The sequence below is a fragment of the Caretta caretta genome, chromosome 1 (genome assembly GCF_965140235.1).
Source record: "Caretta caretta isolate rCarCar2 chromosome 1, rCarCar1.hap1, whole genome shotgun sequence".
NCBI classification, from domain to species: Eukaryota; Metazoa; Chordata; order Testudines; family Cheloniidae; genus Caretta; species Caretta caretta.
The window spans coordinates 330,860,131-330,884,727 of NC_134206.1; the positions used below are offsets into that span (position 1 = coordinate 330,860,131).

Consider the following 24,597-nt stretch of genomic DNA (forward strand, 5'->3'; position numbering starts at 1 on the left):
TGGCCCCCCTTCCCATTACTCCTGGCCCCCCACTGCCTCCCTGGGCTTGTAAGTTCAGACAGCAGCAGACCCCTCTCCCCACCCCGCACACCCCCACTCACAGCAGCAGCATTCCACAGTAATGATTGCTTTGTCCCGGAGCAGATAAGCAGCCGGCTGTCAGAAACGGAGCTTTGAAAGCGGCTATCCGCATGCCTGCCACCGAGTTCAAAACAATGACAAGAGTGGCCACTTGACTTCAGGGGATTATGGGACGTTTCCGGAGGCCAATCACAGCGCAGTAATGCAACATGTTGTCCACACTGACACCCGGGCATTTCAGCCGGGGCGCAGCAAGCGTTATGCTTCTCATGGAGGTGGATTACCAGGAGCGCTCCAGCTGCAGGGTCCAGGCGCTCTACGTGCCTTGCCAATGGGGACACCTCAGGAGTTAGGGTGCCTGGGGCCGATTTAATGCACTCTAACTTGCAAGTGTAGCCAAGCCCTAAGTCACTGTTATACCAGTATAACTGCACCCACCCAGGGACTTTTGAATAAATATAATGATAAAAATCTCACGCCTATCTGACACAGTTATACTGGTAAAATTTTTACGTGTAGAGCAGGCCTCAATCCCTAACACGGTCAATTGTATCTTAACATATTCTTCACAATGACATATCCAGCCTTAACTTCTCCTTTCTTGACTTGATTGGTGTGGCGAATGACACAGTTATGCATATTATTTTTTAAAAGTATCGTATGAACCTCAATTTATCTTTGCTATTATCCTGCCTTACCGCCAGGAGTTAAACCCAAGGAGGTTGTTAAAGGGGAAGCAAAGAGGAAAATGACAGATAAAGCTCTTTAAGGGAACGATGCGCAGAGCTATTAATTGGTAAATGCCCCTGCCTGGCTTCCAGCAGGCTGGCATGGTTTACTCTTCTCGAGACTGAAAGCCTAGGACCAAAGGGAATCCTAAACCATAAAGATGCTGGCATAGGGAAGAAGTGGGTGCTAAGTGGGCTGTCAGTAGCAGCAGCTGGAGAGAAGGCGCTGGCAGATAGAGAAACGCAGGTCCTGCAGCAAGAAGGCTGACGCCCACAACCCAGAGATGGGAATTAACTGTCCTTAGCTGAGCTCTGAATAGAGAGGTTAAGCTTTGGTAAGGATAGGTGTACAGGACTCTTTGTATGCAGTGTTGTAGCTGTGTTGATCTCGGGATATTAGCGAGACAAGGTGGATAAGGTAATATTTTTTATTGGACCAACTTCTGTTGGTGAGAGAGACAAGCTTTTAAGCTTCCTGAAGAAGAGCTCTGTGTAAGCTCAAAAGCTTGTTTATCTCACCAATAGAAGGTTGGTCCAATAAAAGACATTTCCTCACCCCCCCTGTCTCTCTGTAGGACTCTTTGTTGTTTAAACCCATTTTCCTGGATGTTATCTTCCTTTTGGCAAACAAATTTGTTTTGAAGAAGCTGTTTTTGAGTCACTTTAATCAGCTGGTCACTGGTCCCCAGAGATAAAGGGCTTACAGTTGCCAAACTCAGCTGAGCCTGTGGGGTTAACATGGTTGGTAAGCGGAGGGTGGTGGTGGTGGAATGTAGCCCAGAGATCTGGTCTAGCATGGTTCCACCCAAAGAGGTCCCCAAATGAGTGCACTTGCAAAGGACAAAAAGGGGTCTAAGACATGGCGTGCCCGGTAACCATGATAGTTGGCTTTGTATAACAACTAAAAAATTAGATACATTTTAATATTTATTTTAGAAAAGAAATTAGTATTTTTCATGGAATATTATAAAATATTTCCCAATGAGACTGAAAAGAGCCATGAACTGGCTTACTGTCCTTACTTGTTTAAAATGGATATAGTAGTATTCACTCAGTGACTATAAGGTCTATTTTATACTCGCGAGATTATTCTATTCAAATTATGCATATAATTTTACTGGTCAGATCTTTGGCTAAATAAAGGAAATTATCTGTAATGATGCTTCTCTAAAGGCACCATCCTTCATGGCTCTGTAATCTCGGTCATATGCCCTAAACTATATGACTTCCAGAGTTGATTGTAAAGGAAGAGCTCTACTGCTTTCCTCACCATTAGTTACACCTTGGCTAATATCATATATCCTGGTTATGACTTTTTATTAAGTACAATGAACTATGATAATACAGCAATAAAGGAACAAATGAAAACACAAGTAAAAACATTAAAATATACTATTCTAAAGTAAATGTTAACTCACACCTACATTACATACTCTATATTACATACATTACATACTCTATATATAGCTAGGCAGTGGTTCTCATTTATTGGGCAGTGCTGGCTGGCTCTAGGTTCCTAGTGGAAGGGAAGTTGTTGGGTGGCCTGTGTTTCCGTAGCTCCTCTTCAGGAAAGCTCACAATGCCACGGGCTTTGTGGCTTATGCATACTCCAGGACCAAATCGAGTTTTACAAACTGTATGTGCAAAGTGTGCTAGCTAACAGTGACACACGGACCATAACAAAATTTCTGAAAATCCTGACTTGTGTGATGAAATTTTTCACCTTTAACTTTGTATTAGCATGGTTAGACCGCCGTATTCTTTCAAGACAGAAAGTAGACTTGTTCCGGTTGCATGGGATGCAAGTGAGGGCAGAATTTCATTCAGAACTGCAGCATTACAACAAGCCATTCTCTTTCTAGCGTAGCACTATTTTTCCATTTCCCATCTTTATAATTAAATATTGGAGCAACTAGTAGGCATTTGTTTTATATTTTAAGGAAAAGTTTGTGCTGATTCTTGGTCTAACTGTACTGTCATGGTTGCCTTTCCCCACACTTTTTTGTGCACTCAATGAATTGTTATGTATTAAAGTGCAAGTGTAGATGAGTTTATACCTACTCTTCAGATAAACTCTTCACTACAACAGCTGGACAGACCCAAAGCACATATCTTGATCCACTTATTTTTCTTATATATAACACATTTTTAAAGTAATGTGGAATTTCCTAAATTAACTTTGCAATTTTGTCACGCTCAGTGCACTGCTGTGGTTTTTATTATTATTTATATTATAACAACACCTAGAAGCTTCAACTGAGTTTGGAGCTCCATTGTACTAGGTGATATACAAACAAATAGTGAAAGTTAGTCCCTGACCAAAGATATTAGAATTGAAGTGGGTGAAACAATTTGAGGTGAGACAGAAGTGAAGTGACTTCCTCAAGGTCATAAGCGCACACTGGAAGAGCCAGGATTAAAACCCAGGTATTTTGATACCCAATCCATTGTCCAATATACTAAATCACCTTGTCTTTGTATTTGAACTGCTAATAAATAATTACTCTGCTATTATTTTTATTAAGAAAGCAACAAACTCTTCATTCCTTGGAGTTTCTAAGATGTCTAGATATGAATGAAAGAATATGGAGAAAAATGCAAAACAAAGCTGTCATAAACATACAGCTAAGGGTAGCATAAAATCCCTCCTTTACCTGTAAAGGGTTAAGAAGCTCAGATAACCTGGTTGGCACCTGACCAAAAGGACCAATAAGGGGAGAAGGTACTTTCAAATCTGTGGGGGAAGGTTTTTGTTTTCGCAAAAAGAAAAGGAGTACTTGTGGCACCTTAGAGACTAACCAATTTATTTGAGCATGAGCTTTCGTGAGCTACAGCTCACTTCATCAGATGTTTACCGTGGTAAACATCTGATGAAGTGAGCTGTTCCATGGTAAACATCTGATGAAGTGAGCTGTAGCTCACGAAAGCTCATGCTCAAATAAATTGGTTAGTCTCTAAGGTGCCACAAGTACTCCTTTTCTTTTTGCGAATACAGACTAACACGGCTGTTCCTCTGAAACCTGGTTTTTGTTTTGTGTTTCTTTGTGTTCTCTCCGGGACAGCGAGGAACCAGGGCAGGGAAACTACATCTCCTAAAGCCATACCTGAACTAAGCATCTAAGATTACAAATTGTAAGTAATAGGAAGGAATGCATTAGATTATCTTTTGTTTTAGTGTGTGAATTTTCCCTAGGCTAAGAGGGAGGTTTATTCGGGAAAATTCACATGCTAAAACAAAAGATAATCTAACGCATTTCCTTCATATACTTACAATTTGTAGTCTTAGCTGCTTAGTTCAGGTATGGCTTTAGGAGATATAGTTTCCCTGCCCTGGTTCCTTGCTGTCTCGGAGAGAACACAAAGAAACACAAAACAAAAACCTTCCCCCACAGATTTGAAAGTATCTTCTCCCCTTATTGGTCCTTTTGGTCAGGTGCCAACCAGGTTATCTGAGCTTCTTAACCCTTTACAGGTAAAGGAGGGATTTTATGCTACCTGTAGCTGTATGTTTATGACAAAAGCAATCAAAAATGACATATCCAATCCACAAATAAATTACCTAGACTTACTGTCTATTTAATGTAATTTCTTCAGTTCTTGTTAGGCCGTTTAACAATATAAAAGTGTTTGTACTTCTCTGGACAAGTATTATACGATTTCTATCTGATCTTGTCACAAAATATAACTATTTCTTACATGCAGTGCACAAAATCTTCTGAAAAAAATATCTCCCTTAGAATTTACGTTATGGAGCTGTTTCAGAAGAGTTAAATTACTCACCCTCATCCTTCCATTTCTTATTGCTGGCCCATCTTCTGCTAACCTCAGCACATACAAATCCATTTTGTACTCCCTTCCTCCTCGAATACTAAATCCAAACCCTTTGGCTCCCTTCTCCATGTCAACAGTGAAATAATCAAAATCCTGTATAGACACAGAGAGTAAAAACAAATTAACTATGTGAATGGATTTGTGCACATTAAGGAAAAAAACACAACCAATCCCTTTGAACATATGTTTGAATGTGGAATTATCCAATATGCTTGTACAAAGAAGTCATTTGAAATATATATTTTTACACAAACAGGTATGTACATATTTACATGGAAACAGCATGTGTGCCTGCTTTGAAAATATGGCCCTAGAAGTGAACTCTATAGGGGGTTGACCTAGGAATGTGGTCTTCACGAGGACTTCTTGAAACTTAGACCATGTGCCTCTTGATTTAATAAACTTTCTGACATCTGCTTTTTCATCCCTTAGGCAAGGAAAGGGGGAGATTTTATAACCCAAATTTGCACCAGATCCTTCAATCCTGACACCCATTAGTAAACACCACTCATGAGAACATTCCCATTCAAATCAAACATAAGGCTTACTTCTGGGAATAAGCATTGCAAGACTGGGCTCTGTGTAAAAAGAGACATCTGGCTAATTTGTGTATAGATCGTTTCTGCTCACATAGATTATTTCACATCAAGTCCAAACACATACAAGATTGATCTTCTGAAAAAGGAGAAGTTTCCTTTTCAGACTCAAAGTCATAGAGATATTTGTAATTTTTCTGATTATAAATAAGGTATGTCTGCTACAGTGACAGAAAGATGATAATTTATGTAGAAATTCCATGTGACCTGGATACAGCCAGAGTTTATTGATTTAGGGCTGGATTGTGCCTTTAAAGCACAGCCCGTGGTAAGAGACTATTTATGCTGCTGGTATACAGTGGCTGGAGAAGAATAATGTTCTGGAAAGTGCGTTTTCTCATCATTGTTTGAACTCTCCAAAACATAAAAAATAGTCGACTTGCAGCTGTAACAACAGTATTATAAATAGTGTTATTTTAGTGTAAAAATAAAGCACTTTACAGGTATGAATGAAGTTGGAATTAATTTCTTCAAAAAAAAATTGGAATCAGAATACAAATGTTCAGGTCCATATAAAAACCCTGTTTTCAGAGCTGTGATTATTTCACTTTGTACCTGGGGCTGCCTGTAATCTGACAGAGGATATTGCCTGGTGTCAGGAGAATGTTGTCTGTAATCTATTAAAGGTGGCTGCCTGTAGTCCAGAGGTGGTGGCTGCTGGTAATCCACTACTGGAGGATGCCTGTAGTCTAACGGAGGCTGTCTATAGTCCGCTGAAGGCTGCCTGTAGTCAGTAAATGGAGGTTGTCGGATGTCGGGTTTCACATCCTGTCTTGCTTTTACTTCTGACCTATAACTGAGTAAGTTAGAATGATTATTTTAGTTCTTTAAAATTTCAGAAAGCTGAACAATGCTAAAAGAATTTGCAGAAAGGCATTAAATGCAATACTGAGAGATAAAAAGCAACTGAACAGCTGTAAAATTGTGTCAAACTGGGCTTCACTGAAAGGCAAATGGTGCAGCTGAGATGAGCTTTCCAAGGCAAAAATTGAGGTATCTTAAATTAGAGATTACTTTTGAAAATTTGGCCCTAAGTGACTTGACCAAGGCAGTACAGTATAATTTCCCCATAGACCTCAGTGGGATCAGGGCCCTAAATGGCAGTGACAGGAACAGACTCCAGGAGTCCTGACTCTGATGTACCTTGTCTAACCCAAAGACCAAATGTCACACAAGTAAATATAATACAAAGCAAAAGACTGAATTTGTTTATTGCTTTTCCAGAACTCAGAGTGTAGTAGACTAACTAAGGATTTAAAATATTGAAGAGATTCAGAGGTTTACAGCCTCTATATTTTACTAATGTAAAAGCTTTTTTTTTTTTTTGGTGAGCTCTCAAATTCAGAAATGGACATTTTCTTTGTATCAGATATAATCTGGCTAATAGAAAGAAATCGTTGATGTAGTATCCTGCAAGATCTTATAGTAGCAATTCCGAGTAAGCCATTCTATGATTTAAATGCAGATCTAGAATGTGCTGCACATTTATGAATGAAGGAAACAGAATTTGGTTAATAAGGACTTAATACTATATAAATATTGTTTTAATTGCTAACTAGTTGAAAGAAGATCCTAACAGTCTTTTTTGTCTGATGTGTATTTCAGGCTCTGCTCTAATAAAGCTTCAGTGTACCTAGTAATAATACTCACACCATGAAAAGGGAATCTGTACTTGGTTTTCAAGGAAAATGCTTAGTTATGCAAATTAATGCGAGCATTGTTTTCTGTCTTTGTTCATTTCTCCCTGGAAATAACTTGCATAATATGTTAGATGGCTTTGTCTTAGGCTGCAATGTATATGCTTTATTGCTACAGTATACATTTCTGTAAACTAGCCATTACTAGCTCTATTTCCAAACAGAGATAAGAGGGAAAATGATTTGAAACTTGAATTATTTTCATAGAGATTGCAAACATAGACCTGACACATATACTATTAAAACGTGTACAAAGTATTCATAATGGGATCTGCTTTTTTATATCAAAGCTTCTTTTCTTCTTTGCTTCTTTAGTATAGTGATTCCATGTTACAAGGACATAGAGAATCTAGGCTTATTGTAATATTGAGTCTGTTTAATAAGAAAAGTAAATTTATTGTTTGTCTTTTTAAAATATTAAATATGACTTAGTATTTTGACTGACTGATACAGAACAACAACTTTTTCTGGTGAATGACTATATAAACAAATTGTAATATTAAAAATGGGTAAAATACTACCCAATGTCAGCTAATAATAACAGAATTATTTCTGAAACACTGGACAACTTAACACAAATTCACAATATACTGGCATATCCGTATTCCAGAGGATGATGCTATGCTATACACAAGTTGTAACAATACTATTTCTTGTTGAATATGTAAATAGGTGTGTTAATGCATATACCTTACTGGATATTCAGTAACATAGTGGACAGGCCATCCTTTAAGAACTTTATTGTTTATATGTCACAAACTAAGGTCCCAATCCTGCAAACATTTATTATCGAGTATTGTGCTGGTCAATGGGACTTCTGATGGGGCTTGAAAAGCATTTTTAGGATTGGGTTCTACAGTTATTACTTTAAGAGAAGCATGCATCTTTCTGGAGCTGGCACTGTCAGGCAAGTGTCTAATGAAATGTAAGGAAAAGGAACTTGAAAAACTGTATAAGTCAGTGCGCGACTGTGGGGGTGCAATCATCGCTGCTTACTCCATGTTTTTGCACTTGCTCAAAATGGCCATGGAGCTGGGAGGGGGGCATGGCTTGACCCCTTTTTAAACAGTGGCCCTGAATTAAATCAGTATGGCAGGTCACTCAAACAGTACGGTCTGGAGTGCCACTCCCGCTGCATGGTTGCAATGCCACTGAATGTATGGGTATCAGGGCCAAAATTCACGGACTGCCCTTGCAATCTGGCACATGGGCTGTCTTTTCCTGTGTGGTGTAGCACAGGGGAGTTTGCTGAGAAGTCAACTGGGGGGGTTAGCTCAGTGGTTTGAGCATTGACCTGCTAAACCCAGGGTTGTGAGTTCAATCCTTGAGGGGGCCATTTAGAGATCTGGGGCAAAAATTGGGGATTGGTCCTGCTTTGAGCAGGGGGTTGGACTAGATGACCTCCTGAGGTCCCTTCCAACCTTGATATTCTATGATTCTATGAACTCTTGGCAGCACCATCTCATGCACTGTGTGCATAAGAGAGAGGAAAGACTCCCCAGCTACATGAGACCCAGTGTCCCGGGAGTGCAGGAGATGACTGGGGACCAGAATTTAAAACCCATCCATTACTCCCAAGAAATATCTATATTGGTGACACTGGTAGAAATGAAGGAGAAAGGCATTTTGGATAAGTACATATTAGGGCTGTCAATTAATCACAGTTAACTCAAGTGATTAACTCAAAACAAATTAACTAGATTAAAAAATTAATCATGATTAATTATAGTTTTAATCACACTGTTAAACAATAACAGAATACCAATTTAAATTTATTCAAAATATTTTTGACTGTTTTTCTACATTTTCAAATGTATTGATTTCAATTACAACACAGAATACAAAGTGTACAGGGCTCACTTTATATTATTATTTTTGATTACAAATATTTGCACTGTAAAAAGATATATAAAAGAAATAGTATTTTTCAATTCATCTCATATAAGAACTACAGTACAAACTCTTTAGTGAAAGTGCAACTTACAGATGTAGATTTTTTTGTGACATAACTACATACATAAACAAAACACTGTAAAACTTTAGCGCCTACAAGTCCACTCAGTCCTACTTCATGTTCAGCCAATCATTAAGACAAACAAGTTTGTTTATATTTACAGGAGATAATACTGCCCACTTCTTATTTACAATGTCACCTGAAGTGAGAACAGGTGTTCGCATGGCACTTTTGTAGTCAGCAGTGCAAGGTATTTACATGTCAGATATGCTAAACATTCGTATGCCCCTTCATGCTTCTACCACCATTCCAGAGGACATGCTTCCATACGTCTGTCATCAGCATGGAAGTAGGACTGAGTGGACTTGCAGACTCTAAAGTTTTACATTGCTTTATTTTTCAGTGCAGTTATGTAAAAAAAATCTACATCTTTAAATTGCACTTTCACAAAAAAGAGATTGCACTACAGTACTTGCATGAGTTGAATTGAAAAATACGATTTATATTTGTAATAAAAATAATAATATAAAGTGAACACTGTACACTTTGTATTCTGTGCTGTAATTGAAATCAACATATTTGAAAATGTAGAAAACATCTAAAATCTTTAAATTAATGGTATTCTATTATTGTTTAACAGTGCAATTAAAACTGCCATTAATCACAATTTTTTTTAATCTCGTGATTAATCACGATTAATTTTTTTAATTGTTTGACAGCCCTAGTAAATAGGATTTGTGCATTAAGCACAGGTGACTTACAGGGCATAGAACCTGATCTACAATAAAATGCAGAGACTCTGGCACTGGCATTTATTGTTTATGGGTCATGGTCTGGCTGAGGTACATTACTCGGTCACATTTAGCATAAAGACCGACAGTGTAATCAGTTTTATTTGACAAGCCCCAAATTAATCCAATGACAAAAGAATGTTGATGGAAAATCACATAATGTAAGAACTATTGTATTATTCCACAACCTAAATGTATTTCAAATACATTCTGGTCTTAATGTAGCTGGTCACAACACTTTAGATTCCCTCTCAGCTCACTAAGTAATACACTGTATCATTTCATTCACAGATAAACTAAGTTGTATACACACAAAAAATACATGTATTGAGAGAAATCAGCTGGGGAAAAATCAATTTGCTGTAGATAAAATCTGTTGTCGAACTGAAAAATATTGTATTGACAACTGTGCTTTATCATGCAGAAGACATGGAGGTAGGTGTGAGGGCTAAAAAGAAGGCCATTTCACCAAGAGCATACTTGACATAAATGTGTTTCGCAAATGTCAGGAACATAAAAATGAAGTTTATTAGCAGTGAAGTTATGAGCAAGAGATACTGGAACATAATTTAGTTCTCTGGCAAAAAATATCATGCCAGTAAATAGTTCTGAGAAGCTGAAGTTTTAACACAGCGCTCCCTGTTTCGGGAAAGTTTTGATCCTTGTGTAGACCGACATCTCTCACACATGTAGGTGAACGACACTTTTCAGTTTCATCCCACCCACAATTTATGTTTTATAAATGTTGCCACTCGAATATTGGCAACAGGTAACATGATAGGTCACAGTAGTTAGAAACAGAGAGAAGCTCGATTGGATCAGGTCTCACACTGTACCTAAAGGAAGCAGAATGGGGAGCAGCTGCTCTTACCTGTTGTCATGTCCTTGTAACTGGAGAGGTTGTGGAGGTGGTGGTTGTGCTACAGGACTGTGGTGTGCTACAGGGCTCTGCTGTGCTACTGGACTCTGCTGAGCCATCGGGCTGTGTTGCTGTGCCAGGGGGCTCTGTTTCTCTGAGCTTGGTGCTGAAGCTGGACTGTTCAGCTCTGCATAATGGGAAGCTGGAGATTAAAGAGCTGTCACAGTGCGGCATTTAATAAAGGGCAAAGGTAGACAATAATAATTTTTGTAACACTCTACCTCCAATTATTTATGTTTTGTTGCTTTTATTATCTTGGCTCATAATTAGATTTTAAGACATCTAAACCTACTGGACTTCATTTGATCTCTGAGATCTGTAATCTTGGTCACTTTTACAACTCTGGCTGACACATCTGTCATTTAAAACTCAATTGAACTGGGCAAAGAGCTGCTGTGGTTCATAGTTTCTTTTAAAACCTTATAAATATTGATATTTGGAAACTTTTCATTTGGGGAGAATGAAGAATCTTCCTGCTTTCATTACAGTGATGGGATGACAAACTTTGCAACAAGATGTAAAATGCCTTTGTTTGCTACTGCTGCTTTTGAAGTCAAATGGAGTTTTGAGCTGTCAGGTTGGGTAATGGACAGTGGAACCAACCTTTATAAATACATATTAACCAACTCTCATTATCATTTGTATCACAACAGCATGCAAAATGTCCTAGGAGCGCTACAACTGTACACTGTAGAAACCCAGTCCTTTCCCCAAAACCCAATATCTAAAAAGAAGAAGGGTAGGGAAAGGCATACAGCATACAAATAAAGTGCTAGACTGTGGCTTCGCCACGAGCAAGGGAGACCAATCTGCCTCCAGGTTTCCCCTTGCTCCAGGTTGAGGGAAGAAGCAATACCCTGCACTAGGCTTATATATGGTACAGATTATTTCCCCTAATATCTGGGATGTACATTTATATGTGTGTGTGGGCTGGGCGGGAGGCAGAAAGTGCCTGGGCTCTGCTCACAAGCACAAGAGGGGATACAGCAGCTCTGCAGAAGATACTTATTCTTAGCTACTACGACACACAATGTACATAGCTGGTGTAGGGACATGAGTGGGCTCTTCCTCCCATTTGCAGCTGGACAAGTGGGGCCACGATCTGACTCAAACTGATCAGTGAAAAAATCAGCACATGTTTTAAAAGGGTTGCTGTGTGTGTAATATATATATACACACACACACCCTTACACACACATGTACTTCTAGACTTATATCTATATCTATATTTATATATATATATGTACATATACACACACACACAAACTGTCCTCAACAGCTGTCTATTGAGCCATTGTTAGTTCTTTTTGTAAGGTTAAGTGGCATTACTATTAACTAGTTAATTTGATCTAGAGCTTTTTTGTTAATTTAACAATTTCCTATTGCCTATTTATTCAACTTTCCATAACAATTGATTATTTTATACCTATGACTATTTTCAAAGTTTGATACTTTTAGGATCATTTAATTTTTTAATTTTTTGGTCTAATTTAGGACAAATTGTCAAAAATACCTCTAAATTTGCATCCAAAAAGTTTGAGGCTGAAGGCACAAACAGCACCGGTGTGTGTACATTGCATATGTACATGTCTAACAGTGCAGTTTGCATGTGCAAGTGTGATTTGTGCTTCAAAATTTCGGAGGCTGGTTTGAAAATATGATCCCTCATGCCTACGCCAGACACTCATAGACACCAGTCAAATCATACATTAATACTAGTGCTTTGCATTTCTATAGCACCTTTTCACCTGAGTGCACTTCACAAAGCTTTTAGATACTGTTACCCCTTTTTATTTATGGGGAAATTGACATTTGAGGTTAAGTACGTGCCCAGTGTCAGTGAGTCAGCAGCAGAACCAGGAACAGAATCCAAGTCTCATGATACCTGTTGCTGTAACCTCTAGAACCAGCAGCTCCAGAGTCTGCCCGTGGTGCAGCACTCAACATTTCAGATGTGCCTCTGCTTTTTCTTTTCTATGTAAATTAACCAGTGTCACTGGGGTGGACCTATTTGCTAGTATACCTTTTTGTTAGCTAAATGCCTACACAAGGCTGCTTTAAATGGCACAGCATGGATTATACACTATATAACCCATGCTTGAAGAGGTTTACAAAACAGATCTCTGGTTAATGTATGCCACTAACTTTAAATCTCTTTCTGAACAAAAGAAAGCGTCTGAATAAATTTGAACTGGACGTATGGATCTAATTGCTATTTGGAATGGGTGAATGCTTTACGGAGTATCTGCTAAGAGGAGACGACCTGTACTCTTCCTGTACATTTAGGTGTTTCTTCACACTGAAGAAGGGGTAGCATTATCCTGGGCCAGTGCCTGCCAATTTCTTCGATATACTAGTAGAAGAGCATTATACTCAGTATGAGTTAAGCTGAGAGCACTGACAGAGCTGAAGATCATCTAAATAGCACACAGATCAGCAAGTAATCTCATTGCTTTCTGTATTTGACATTCCTATCCACACTAGAATCCTGCTCCTGGGACTTAAAGTCACAGTTTCTTTAATGCAGTGGAATTCATATGCTAGCACCGCAGCTCTTTCAACTTAAATTACACGAAGCTCACATCAAAGAAACTGCACTGATTGGTTTGTAGGGTGATGCCAACAATAATGAGTCTGTTACCTTGTCTGCATCTGACAAACTGAGCCCTTTGGAGCTTGGTTTTCCCCTAACTTGCATAGTCACTTATATATGTGCAAAGCAGTATCAAAGCAAATTTCTCCCTTTACTCCAGTGGTGGCATTTTACATCCGTTTTTGCAGTCACTCACTACAGGTATAAATGAATACACAAGATGGCAGTTTGTGAGTCACTTATTTCCCACTGGCTAAGGACTTGATTTTGTTCTCTTACACTTGTGAAAATAATCACTAACTCAATTGAAGTCAGTGGAGTTCAATCATATAAAAAGGAGTGAGCTCAAAGTCAGGCCTTTTAGTGAGTACTTTACACCCATGTCAGAAGGCAGTTCTTCCACAAGTCTATAGCGTACCCACTGCAGTACTCCCTCTGCCATCAGGTTTCTTGAAGTTCTTTGAAACATACATCCACAATTAGATTGTTTTCAAGCATTCAGATAATATTCTAGCTAGTTCTAGGGTTGCAGCTGTAACCTTTATGTACTGCGTATACAAGCTTCAAAACAAAAACGCTTCAAACTAACTGGAGGTAACATAACTTTCTTCCTGGGCTTTAAGGCTCAATTACTTACCCTCCTGAGGAATGATGCGAAGTGTTACACTAAGACCTGCATCTTTAATTAGCTTCACAATATCTGCATGAGGCATGTTAATAATAGACTGGCCATTCACAGCTAAGATCCGGTCTCCGACTTTTAGTTTTGTACAGCGATCAGCAGGACTTCCATCAATTATCCTCCCTATTTTATGGGGTACAGCTAGACAGGGAAAAATATTTATAGTTAACAAATGTTGCAGTAGGCAGTGGTATCCACAGAAAAACAGATGGCCACATTTTCAAGAATTTCCCAGGTAAATTAAAAACAAAGAAACAGGTGCACAGAGCCAGTTATTATTTGTATTGCTATCGTGTCTATTGGCCCCAGTGAGGGTTCAGTACCTCCTTGTGTCAGATGCTGTACAGACATGAAGTCAGATGCCTCAGAGCGCTTACAAACTTGGCAGAGGACAAGATGCTGCAAGTGGGCGAAACAAACAGATGTGGGGAATGGCAGGAGAAAGCAACAGTGAAAGGTTTAAATTTTGCACAATAAATAGTAATCACACCTGGCCACATACCTCTCAGTGTACAGAATTTTTTTTATTGTTAGATTTTATTATAAAAGTACAACCTAGAGATTATGTTCTTTATAGTCAAAACATATTTTTTACTGTGGAAAATAATTTGAATAGATGCATTCAAGATACTGCAAATCATACCAGGGATTTACTGCGTTTCCATATTCACATGTCAGGATGAATGTACGGTTACAGCGTAACATGTATGTGCAGTATGCATAGACACAAATGTAAAGTGTAGTCTTATAACATTTTCAGCTCAAACTTGCTTCTCACTTTTCTGCCTTCCCCTTCATTCGCTCATTCTTTCTGTGTTCCATCTCATTCTCCCCCTCACATTTTCTTGTTCTGTGTCTAAGCTGAGGAGGCCAGCCAAGACGTGGAATACAGAAATGATGATCCATGGACATGGCACAACAGCAATGCAACCCGCTCTCATTGTTACAGGGTTTGCATTTTGTGGGGGAATAATTTGCTGCTCCTAGAAATCAGGTGCACTATGCAGTTTCAAATCCCACTTATCCTTTCCAACATGCAAAAGGACTCCTTGACTGGGCTGTAACCCATAATTTTCCCTTTTTCTTTATTCCAGAGATGTACCTGGAACAGTTTGGTAAAGAACTACTCAGTCGTATCATGTTATTCATATGCAAAGGGCAGGTAACTACTGATAACAAGCATCTCTACATCTCTGGACAACTGGATTTCTATTCAAAATCTGTGTGGCTAAGGAACTATCTGTTTCTTATACTATACTTACATGACACTCACTACCACATGTCTGGGCACCACCATGTCTGGGCTTTTATCCTTACAACACTGCTGTAAGGTAGGGAAGTACTGTTAGCCCCATTTTACACATGGGGAACTGAGGCAGAAAGGCTAAGTGACTTGCCCGGGGTCATACAGGAAGTCTGTGGTGGAGGAATGACTTGAACCTATGGCTTCCCAAGTTCATGGCCTAACCACTGGATCATCCTTCCTCCCACCGAAGAGTAAGGCAGCCAATAGTTCCTGAGGAGAACTAAGTGGTTTATTATTAAAGGTTCCAGGTTTAGAATTAAACTGGCAGGATTTCTTTTCTGGAACCCAAATTTTAGAAGTAGGGTTAAACACAAAATCTCCTCCTGATTTTTTAAAAAAGATGTCCTTTGATGGCGAGTCACAATTCACAATCTTATCTGAGTCATTTGCTGATTACATTGCATCACCAACCGATCAGAAGGTTTAAATATTTTCAAGGCTGGCTATCATCCAGTCTGCTAATAAAAGGCCTCCTACTGGCCCCTGGACATCAGCCAGCACCACAGCAATAAAGGAGCGGCGTGAATTCCTACGGCCAATTCTCAAGAGATGCCCCAGTCTCCAAAACATTGAAAGAGACCATTGAATTTCTGCCATTGTCAACAGTGTAGTTTGAAGTTTAGCGTCAAATCTGAATGGAGCAACCTGTATGGAAGAGGTCATTAGTGGTGCATATGAGTACTATAATTATCTAGTCTTTTAGAAAAATTATCTGCTTTGATTTAAAACCTAATAACTCCTGAAAATGACACTTGCAAAATAAAAAGGTTTTAAACTTGGAAACAAACCAAACCCTAGAATTTACTATTCGTTATGTGCTTTGTTTTTTAACTCAAATTTAACCAACAATGATTCCTAAAATTCAGATGGTCTAGTTATTATTGGGCCTCCCTAAACTACTTTTTAAAGAACTGGACTAGATTACAAAATTAATGAAGCTATGTTTATTTATATCAGCTAAGGATCTGGCCCATTATTTGGATGTTAAAAGACTGGGACAGAAGAACAATTGCTTTATTGCTGTTTTCTTTATTAAAATCTATATTTTTTATCCTAGCAACTAAAGAGAACTGTACAGAGAAAAGATACATTTACAAACATTTTTACAAATATTTTAGCATTCACTGCTAGTATAAAATGAATTGTTAACAGGTGATGTGTTCAGAATACACAGTGTCCACAAAACAAAGTTAAAATTCCCTTTCCTTTTATAAAGGTTCACTGAGGTGATCGTACAAACTCACCTTGCACATCTCTTATGCAATCACAATTCACAAACCCCCAATGCAACTTTTGTTTCTATTACTGAGGAAAACACTATTCATGCCATTCGAGCCCTTTCTGAAATGCAGCAAATCATTACTTTTCTGAATTGAAGATACAGGTAACTACTCTGAAACTCAATCCACAGTCAGACTGTGTGCTTCTTTAACATTATGCTTCAGTCAAGAATACAAATTTAGCTATAGCTTTAGTAATACTGTTACAATTAGAAGAAGAAGGCTAACGGCATATTGGGCTGCATTAGTAGGAGCATTTCCAGCAGATCGAGGGAAGTGATTATTCCCCTCTATTCGGCACTGGTGAGGCCACATTTGGAGTATTGCGTCCAGTTTTGCCCCCCCCCCCTGCAGAAAGGATGTGGACAAATTGGAGAGAGTCCAGTGGAGGGCAACAAAAATGATTAGGGGGCTGGGGCACATGACTTATGGGGAGAGGATGAGGGGACTGGGCTTATTTAGTCTGCTGAAGAGAAGAGTGTGTATGTGGGGGGGGGGGGGGGATTTGATAGCAGCTTTTAACTACCTGAAGGTGGGTTCCAGAGGCTGAAGCTCGGCTGTTTTCGGTGGTGGCAGATGACAGAACAAGGAGCCATTGTCTCAAGTTGCAGTGGGGACAGTCTAGGCTGGATATTAGGAAACACTATTTCACTAGGAGGGTGGTGAAGCACTGAAAGGGTTACCTAGGGAGGTAGTGGTATCTTCATCCTTAGAGGTTTTTAAGGTCTGGCTTGACAAAGCTCTGGCTGGGATGATTTAGTTGGGGTTGGTCCTGCTTTGGGCAGGGGGTTGGACTAGATGACCTCCTGAGGTCTCTTCCAACCCTAATCGTCTGATTCTATGAACTCGGATACTTGCAGAATGCACTGTTGCTTGGGAAATAAGTACCCACAGGGTGGCACTTTGTTTGAAACCTTTCTTTACATTAAAAATCTAATAAATTATGAGTAATCTCATTTTGTACAAAAATACAGAGTTTATTCTGCATAACTTCCACATGTGTATACTGATGAAAGACTAGATACCCAAAAGGAATAAAACAGCAACTTGACAGTGAAATAATTTACATTTATAAAGTACCTTTTGCATCAAATCACTTCATAAACTATATACTGCATCTACAATAATAATTTAACCTGTGAGTGAAATGTGGCCACCTCTGGCCTGGAATGCCACAGCTGTATCAAATTACCAGAGCAATAGTATACAACAGTTAAGATCAGAAAGCAAAGCAGCCCCCTTTGGGAAATTTAAGTAGGAAGAAACTACTCGGACTATCCAGGCTGGAATTTGGCTAGAATACCCTGGCTAAAATTCCTGTGCTTGCCATTGCTAACCTAGAGATGATACTGTCAATAGCATAGGGTCCCATAAAGCTATGCAGGGTCACTGGTTTGGTACTGATTCAGAGGAAAGAGTGCCTTTTATTGAATAACTAATGCAACTTCACTAAGCTACTCCGTGGAGGTCTCCCATCCAAACAGTAACCAGGCCTGATGCTGGAGATAACAAGGATACTGGACATGAGAAATAAGTCTAATTTAATTGTAAATTGGGAGGCAGAGGTGAGTTTGGTTTTTTGCTTAAAGGTTTACACACCATTGAAAAACTTTTACACTTAAGTGCTATGTGTTAAATGGGAAAAAGTGACTTTCGGCAGCTGTTAGAAACAGTGTCCTGCCTAACAAGGTAGAAAAAAGGCAATGAGAGTTCTGTTCTGATGATGTAATGCTTCTATCTTGATGCTTCTTTGGTACATTGTGTTGTCACCTAATATCCAGCTGGGGACGTTTTGGTGGGGGAAGGGGGATCCTCTGTAAGATTCTCTCCAATATGTACCATTTAATTAAGCTTTTGTTAGACTGCTATTTTTTTTCTTAATTCGCTTCTTGACAGTTTTGTCCAAACAAAACAATTTGGAACCTATGGCTTAAGAAAAATGCACAAAACACTTTAGCAGGGGAATGAATGTTTCCACTGGTCTTTGAAGTTCTTTACTAGTCTGTTCACGCCTTTGTATAAGGAATTAAGTGGAAGCAACTCTCCAAATATTTTTCTTTTGAACAACAGTGACTCTGTAGTCTGAGACACATTCCGCAAAGAGAATTCTATCTTCTTATCTCTGCAGCAGCCAGACTGTAATTCATATTTTGCAGATGTCCAAGCCTGCAGCAGTCATGGGGAATATTGTGACACATGGTTTTAAGAGCCCCACTTTATTTTCATTCCCTTTGGATGTGGATGAATACATGCTCATCCCATTGTAAAGAGTTATAAAAGATCCTGTGTAGCTTTCTTTTGAGGGTAAGTAACTTTCTTTGTGTTATCAGATCCCACAGTGTATAACCTACATGGGTGAAAATTCATGATGAAATATATACTTTATATAGGTCAGTGTATGGTTAATATTTAGGAATATGTGAAATTAATGTAACAATAATATACGAAATACGCTCTCTCTCTTCAGGTGGGTGTATTTGCCCCCCCCCCCCCATTATTCTGAAGTCTTCTCAAAAAGTGACAGTTGTTTTGACGTGATAGTCATATTTAAGCTCTTCAGGTCCCGTTAATACATTTATTTATTTTTCAGACCATGCTGTTCCTCTGCCTTCACTCAGTGGTGTTGAGCATCTAGGGCTCAATCCTGCAAGGTGCTGAGTTTTTTGGCTCTGATCCAGTGACACACTTCAGCATGTGCTTCACTGCGTGAGTAGTTCCATAGACTTCAATGGGACTACCCACATGGTTGAAGCTGTGTTGGACTGAATTGTGCTAGAATGCTAATCAGTACCTTGCAGGAACTAGCCCTTACTGCAGTTTCAGTCTGATACTTTATTTTATTTCCTGAGTGAGGCCTCAATCCTGCAAAAGGATCCTAAACCACAGGCCCTTAACCACCCCACAGTGTCCCATTGATTTGGTCAGGGAATAGGGCTTGTGCTTGTAGACCTCTTTGTAGGATAGCAGCTTTATGCTGTTTTGCCGTGTTGCTCTATGCTGTTAAGCAACTGCCATGTTCTGTCCTAGAGGTGGCTGCAATTATCCTAACTTGCCAAGCACTTCAAAACGAAATAAATTATTAAAAGTAAGATGATGTATTTTATCATATCATAAAACAAATAATCTTATTATAGCTAGTAAGGATTATTTGCTGAGTTTGATAGTTGTCCTTTCATCTCGGCTATTGCCATTTCTCTTGCTTAACTTTCTTTGCTCTAACCACCTTGCTAGTTTGCTGTAGGTAACCCTCAGCAAAACAGGCTAATACAACCAGACTTGGATTAGAGAAAAAATTCAGTTTTCACTTTACAAGTCTGTTATGTCAGAAAATTATTGCTTTTGGTGACATTTGCAGAAACTTGGCATTGTGAGATGCAGTTGCTAAAAGTCTGTAAAAGTTTAAGAAAATTGTAGTAACATAGGAAACTTACATAACCAAACAGGCAAACAATAAAACAAAGCTGGTACTTTAGATGTGGTACCATGCCAGCAACGAGGTTCCTATAAAACAAATCTTCCTTTAAAAATAAAGTCACATATTGTAATTAAGTGAACCATTACAAAATAGAACTAGTTCAGTGAACAAGACAAGCTATAATTAGCAACTGCATGCCCAGAGCAACCTCCAATTTTTAATGTATTTACATTGTAATGTTCTATTTAGTGTCCGTGATAGAGGGTCTGTCAAAAAGGGTTCTGAGTAAATACTGAATATCAAATACATTTGTAACCAGTAAAATATTAATAGTGCCACCTCAGCAGCTTTGCACAATTACTGTGAAAATTCACTACCTTGGGCACAAAATCCACACACATGCCCTTTATCATGCTGATTGGGGTTAGTGAAAAAAATTGTATTTTGCTTTCCCATTAAAAAAATTATCCACCCAGTGAGTGAAGCCATAACCCCAGATCCCAAAGTGGACTGGGAAGCTTGCACTGGAGCATAGCAATCTTACAGACGTGGATGCTGGCAAATGTGCTCATAAGGGACCTGACGTTTCTACTGCCCCTTTTGTAAAAATGAGTGCCTGCTTGAAGGCTTGACTTCTGGGAACCTGCAACGGGCCCATCCCCGCTCTTTGTGCCCCTGACTCCCACCCCCAAACAGGGAGAAGGGGAGGAACTGCCCTAGGAAAGTTGCCCTCCTACGCTGCTTAGGCCTTTAATTACCTTGGCCAGTCCTTGGACTGGACCTCCTTCCTGGGATAATCCCCCCCCCCCCTCAATTGCATACCCTCTCTCCTCTGCCACCGCTCCTCCTCTGCCTCCTCCAAGGCCTCCTCCTGCCCCTCCAGCTTCTCTCCCCCCCAGACTGTGCAGTAAGAGCCTGATAAGCAGCAAGCTGCGGCTAGTGTCAGCAGGGTTTTGTGGTGCTGGATTCATAGCACAAGCCACAGGTTGTGTGTTGTGCTCCAACTGCCCCCTATGGACTCTGCTGGTCCAGCACGGTCCACATGCAGTAGTTAGAATGAAACATGCAGCCTATGGCTTGGGCAGTGAATCCAAAAGCATTTCAACCCCATTCAAATTTTCCATGGCTTGCCTACTATCAGACCCACACTGTGCAGTCTGTGCATGTGCCACAGGGTGCAGTGGAGAAGAGTGCCCCAGTGGCCATTCTATTTGCTGTGTTTGTTGGACCCGAGTGATGGTGCGTGACACGCACATATTTTTTTACATGCTTTAGCTTGCAAAATTAGTAGATTTAAACCCGAATTACTAATTTCATAATTACATTAAAATCAGAATGACTATGAAAAAATGAGAGAGGGTGGCATCTCTGCAATGTTTGCAGAATTTTTGAAGTTGGCCAACGAAGTCACTGAAGGGGCCAACCTGAAGCATTTGCTTTAGGAGTACAAATTGGCCTAGGACCACTGCTATACCAGTGCTCGATGTCTGTCCTGGCACAGTGTGATGACTAGCACCAACCAAATTTAAGGAAAATCAAGAGAGGTCTTGAATTCTGAATTTAGGAGTCAAAGGGATAGGACATATTTTTAACATAACACTGATTAAAAAATTGTGGAAGATCTGATTTAGTTAACTGATTTATTTACAGCCATCTGTAAACTATTTTATTTTTAAAGATATTTAATAATATTTCTATGTTTTAAAGATAAAACTAGTCCAAAGCCATGTTTTTTGTACCTCTGCCACAAAAGGTTTTTTTTATTTAATGTTTTAGAAAGGGCAATAAAAATCCAGGAGTTGGTTATATGCTATGATCCATATGCTTGCTTCAGCTCGATGCGCATATACAAGGCCAGAATAGACCCTAGGTGCTAAATAAAATTCTGCTTTTTCCTCTTTTCTTTCCATCTCTTGCTCTCTTTATAAACTGACTCAGATTCACAAGAGCCATTTACAAGAGCCATACTGCGCTCCAAGAAATTTCTCAGCATGCCTCCTGTAAACAGCTGAACATTACAAGCAGGTGTTACCAACAAGTAATGTTTCTTGCATCTATACATGCAATGTTCTCTCATTTCCTCTCTACACCCCCCCCCCCCAACAGTTAAAATAGCATTGTATAAAAAGTCACTGGGCTATTTTCTCACATTTATTCTTGTACAATAGTTAAATATCAGAAGTGATCACATGAAGGGGAAAAAAATCAAACCTCTACTGTATCTATTAAATCCTCTGGCAGATAATAACTTCTTGCCATATTTTCTTAATGTAAATGGAAACAGAAACTAAACCAAGCAAATGAGCCCTCCTGAGCCAGCTGTCCTTTCTAATATGCTTATACAGTTGATCACATGAATATTTATTGTGTCCTCAATTCGCTATAGGTGCAAGAGTTTTCATTCAACCAACAGGCCCCAGCACATCAGGTTTTAATTTGGAGAATATAATAAATGTAAAAATCTGTTATTTACTGAATTAACTTAAATTCTGTAACAACCTCATCATGCTTGCTGAACCTGTGCACAGAAGGCCTTGGCCTCCAACTGATCTGTGGGAATTGGCAGGGTAGGGTGGGACCAACCTAGTGATCTGTTCGGGGGGGAGGAGGGAAGGAGGTAAGCTTGCCTAGTGTTAATAAACACTTACTAGCAGTGTTTTCTCACATTTATAAAAATATAAAGTCTAATCACTTCATTCTGGTAGTGCAAGCAGTTGCATTTCATTGTTTTCCTTGTTACTGCAAGTCAGGCTTCTTCATAAGGTTTCTTCAAATAAAAAAAGATCAGTTTGACTGGTATTTGGTTCTGTCGATCCCCTGAAATCCTGTAATAAGCACGCTAAAAAGAGAGTGTAGCTATTGCAGAGTGATCTCTTCACAATAAACCCCTTCCAAAAGGCCTATAGCTCTTAATTCTCCCTACTGTAAAATGTGGGCAAACTTCTTCACAAAAAATTGTGGAACCAACACATGCTGAATGTAATCAGTCATCCACTCCATTTGTTGTCCTGGGCACTCCTGTCTTTCTGTGTATGTGTGTATTTGGGCTGCAAATTCTTCCAAGAATGGAGCTTGTTCATTATCTGTAAAGCACCTAACATACTGATTTCTTTAGCAAGAGTTTCCAGTAAACTATGTGTGGAGATTAAGTATTATTAACTATTTCCAGAGAAATTGGAGAAGCGGTGATGCTCGAGTCAATGTTACTGTGCCAGGCACAAGGTTGTGAGAATCAGCATAATTATAAAATGTAAATAATGCTTCAGTACAGAAATTACCAAAAACATTTTTATAAAGAAAATAATACGTCAAAAAGGCCCCAAGTGGGTTCTGTGAACATTTGTGATGGTTTTCTTATTCCAGTATAGCATCAAAGGAGGTGCTGCTGAAACATGAAGACATATCACCTAGGGAGGTGGTGGAATCTCCTTCCTAAGAGGTTTTTAAGATCAGGCTTGACAAAGCCCTGCCTGGGATGATTTAGTTGGGGATTGGTCCTGCTTTGAGCAGGGGGTTGGACTAGATGATCTCCAGAGGTCCCTTCCAACCCTGATATTCTATGATTCTATGATCACTGTGTGCCCATGACTATTAGATTTATAACATGTCTTAAAGCAGACCTAAATAAGAGACAGCCAGACAGAGGTCTCTGGTTTCTCACAAAATGCAGGCTTAACTGACACCTATAAAATCCAAGATAAGCGTCTGAATGACTACAGAAAATAGTATTATAAAAAAGTTAACTTCAGATTTAGAGTTTCTTTGAACTCCTTGGGGTTTTGAGATAAAGAACAACTTTATTGACTGACTGATGAACCTGTGTGTATTTGATCTGAGACTATTCTTTGTGCCCGCACTTCACCTGTACTTCTTAGTGGGTAACAAGGTGCCTCAGGATCCAAACCTAGGAGAAAAGGAGTACTTGTGGCACCTTAGAGACTAACAAATTTATTCGAGCATAAGCTTTTGTGAGCTACAGCTCACTTCATCGGATGCATTTGAAGTGAGCTGTAGCTCACGAAAGCTTATTCTCAAATAAATTTGTTAGTCTCTAAGGTGCCACAAGTACTCCTTTTCTTTTTGCAAATACAGACTAACACGGCTGCTACTCTGAAACCTAGGAGAAAGATTCACCTCTGACAAATCTCCAAGCTTTTAAGAGCTGAAAATCTGAAATGTAAGATGTCCATCTATCCCTGCCTGGATATCTTTGAAAAGAGCAATGAAAAACCACCTGCAATGTGATTACACAGTGGAACATACTTGTGATTTATGAGCAAAGAATCTAGTTTTCCATTTCGATTTTTACTTATTTTAAGAGTTTATTTTTTGGCTGGTTGTTTGCCTTTTAATCTGCAAAACTAAGTTTCTCTACAAAGCTTGAAGCTAAAATTGGTTGTTCAAGGCAAATGACAAACCTACAAAATAAAAAAAAGGGAAACAATTTTAAACGCTTAAGTGAGACAAAAGAGACTGCTAATGTTACTGAAAATTCTTCACTGTTATTCTCAGGCTTCAGTTGCTCACCTGGCCATGCAATATCTTTGGAGCACAGAGCATGCAGAATGCTTCCCACACCATTTTCTTTAATATATGTGGGCCCAGTCCTGCAAACATACAGATGACTAGTCCATTTGGAATGAGTGGGACTGCTCATGTGTGTGAGTTTGCAGGATCAGGATCTGTCAAGGAAACATTACCGTGTTTTTGTTGAACTCCTGGGG

At 39.2% G+C, this 24,597-nt stretch overlaps 1 protein-coding gene across 20 annotated transcripts in view; it reads right to left on the minus strand.

Moving 5' to 3' along the window:
* The window catches only part of MAGI2 (membrane associated guanylate kinase, WW and PDZ domain containing 2), a 1,189,595-nt gene that overhangs the window by 55,901 nt on the left and 1,109,097 nt on the right, over nt 1-24,597 (minus strand). For 15 of the 20 annotated variants that reach the window (XR_007354679.2, XR_007354680.2, XM_048836471.2 and 12 more), the window contains 4 exons: nt 13,828-14,013; nt 10,550-10,739; nt 5,792-6,032; nt 4,590-4,733 (listed from right to left, as the gene is read on the minus strand). Coding sequence is in view for 17 of the 20 variants with exons in the window: in XM_048836471.2 (XP_048692428.1) it covers nt 4,590-4,733; nt 5,792-6,032; nt 10,550-10,739; nt 13,828-14,013 (761 nt within the window). In the remaining 3 variants the exon portion in view is untranslated. The remainder of the gene's footprint in view (nt 1-4,589; nt 4,734-5,791; nt 6,033-10,549; nt 10,740-13,827; nt 14,014-24,597) is intronic. The other 5 variants (XR_007354681.2, XM_048836472.2, XM_048836474.2 and 2 more) reach the window with 1 other exon arrangement.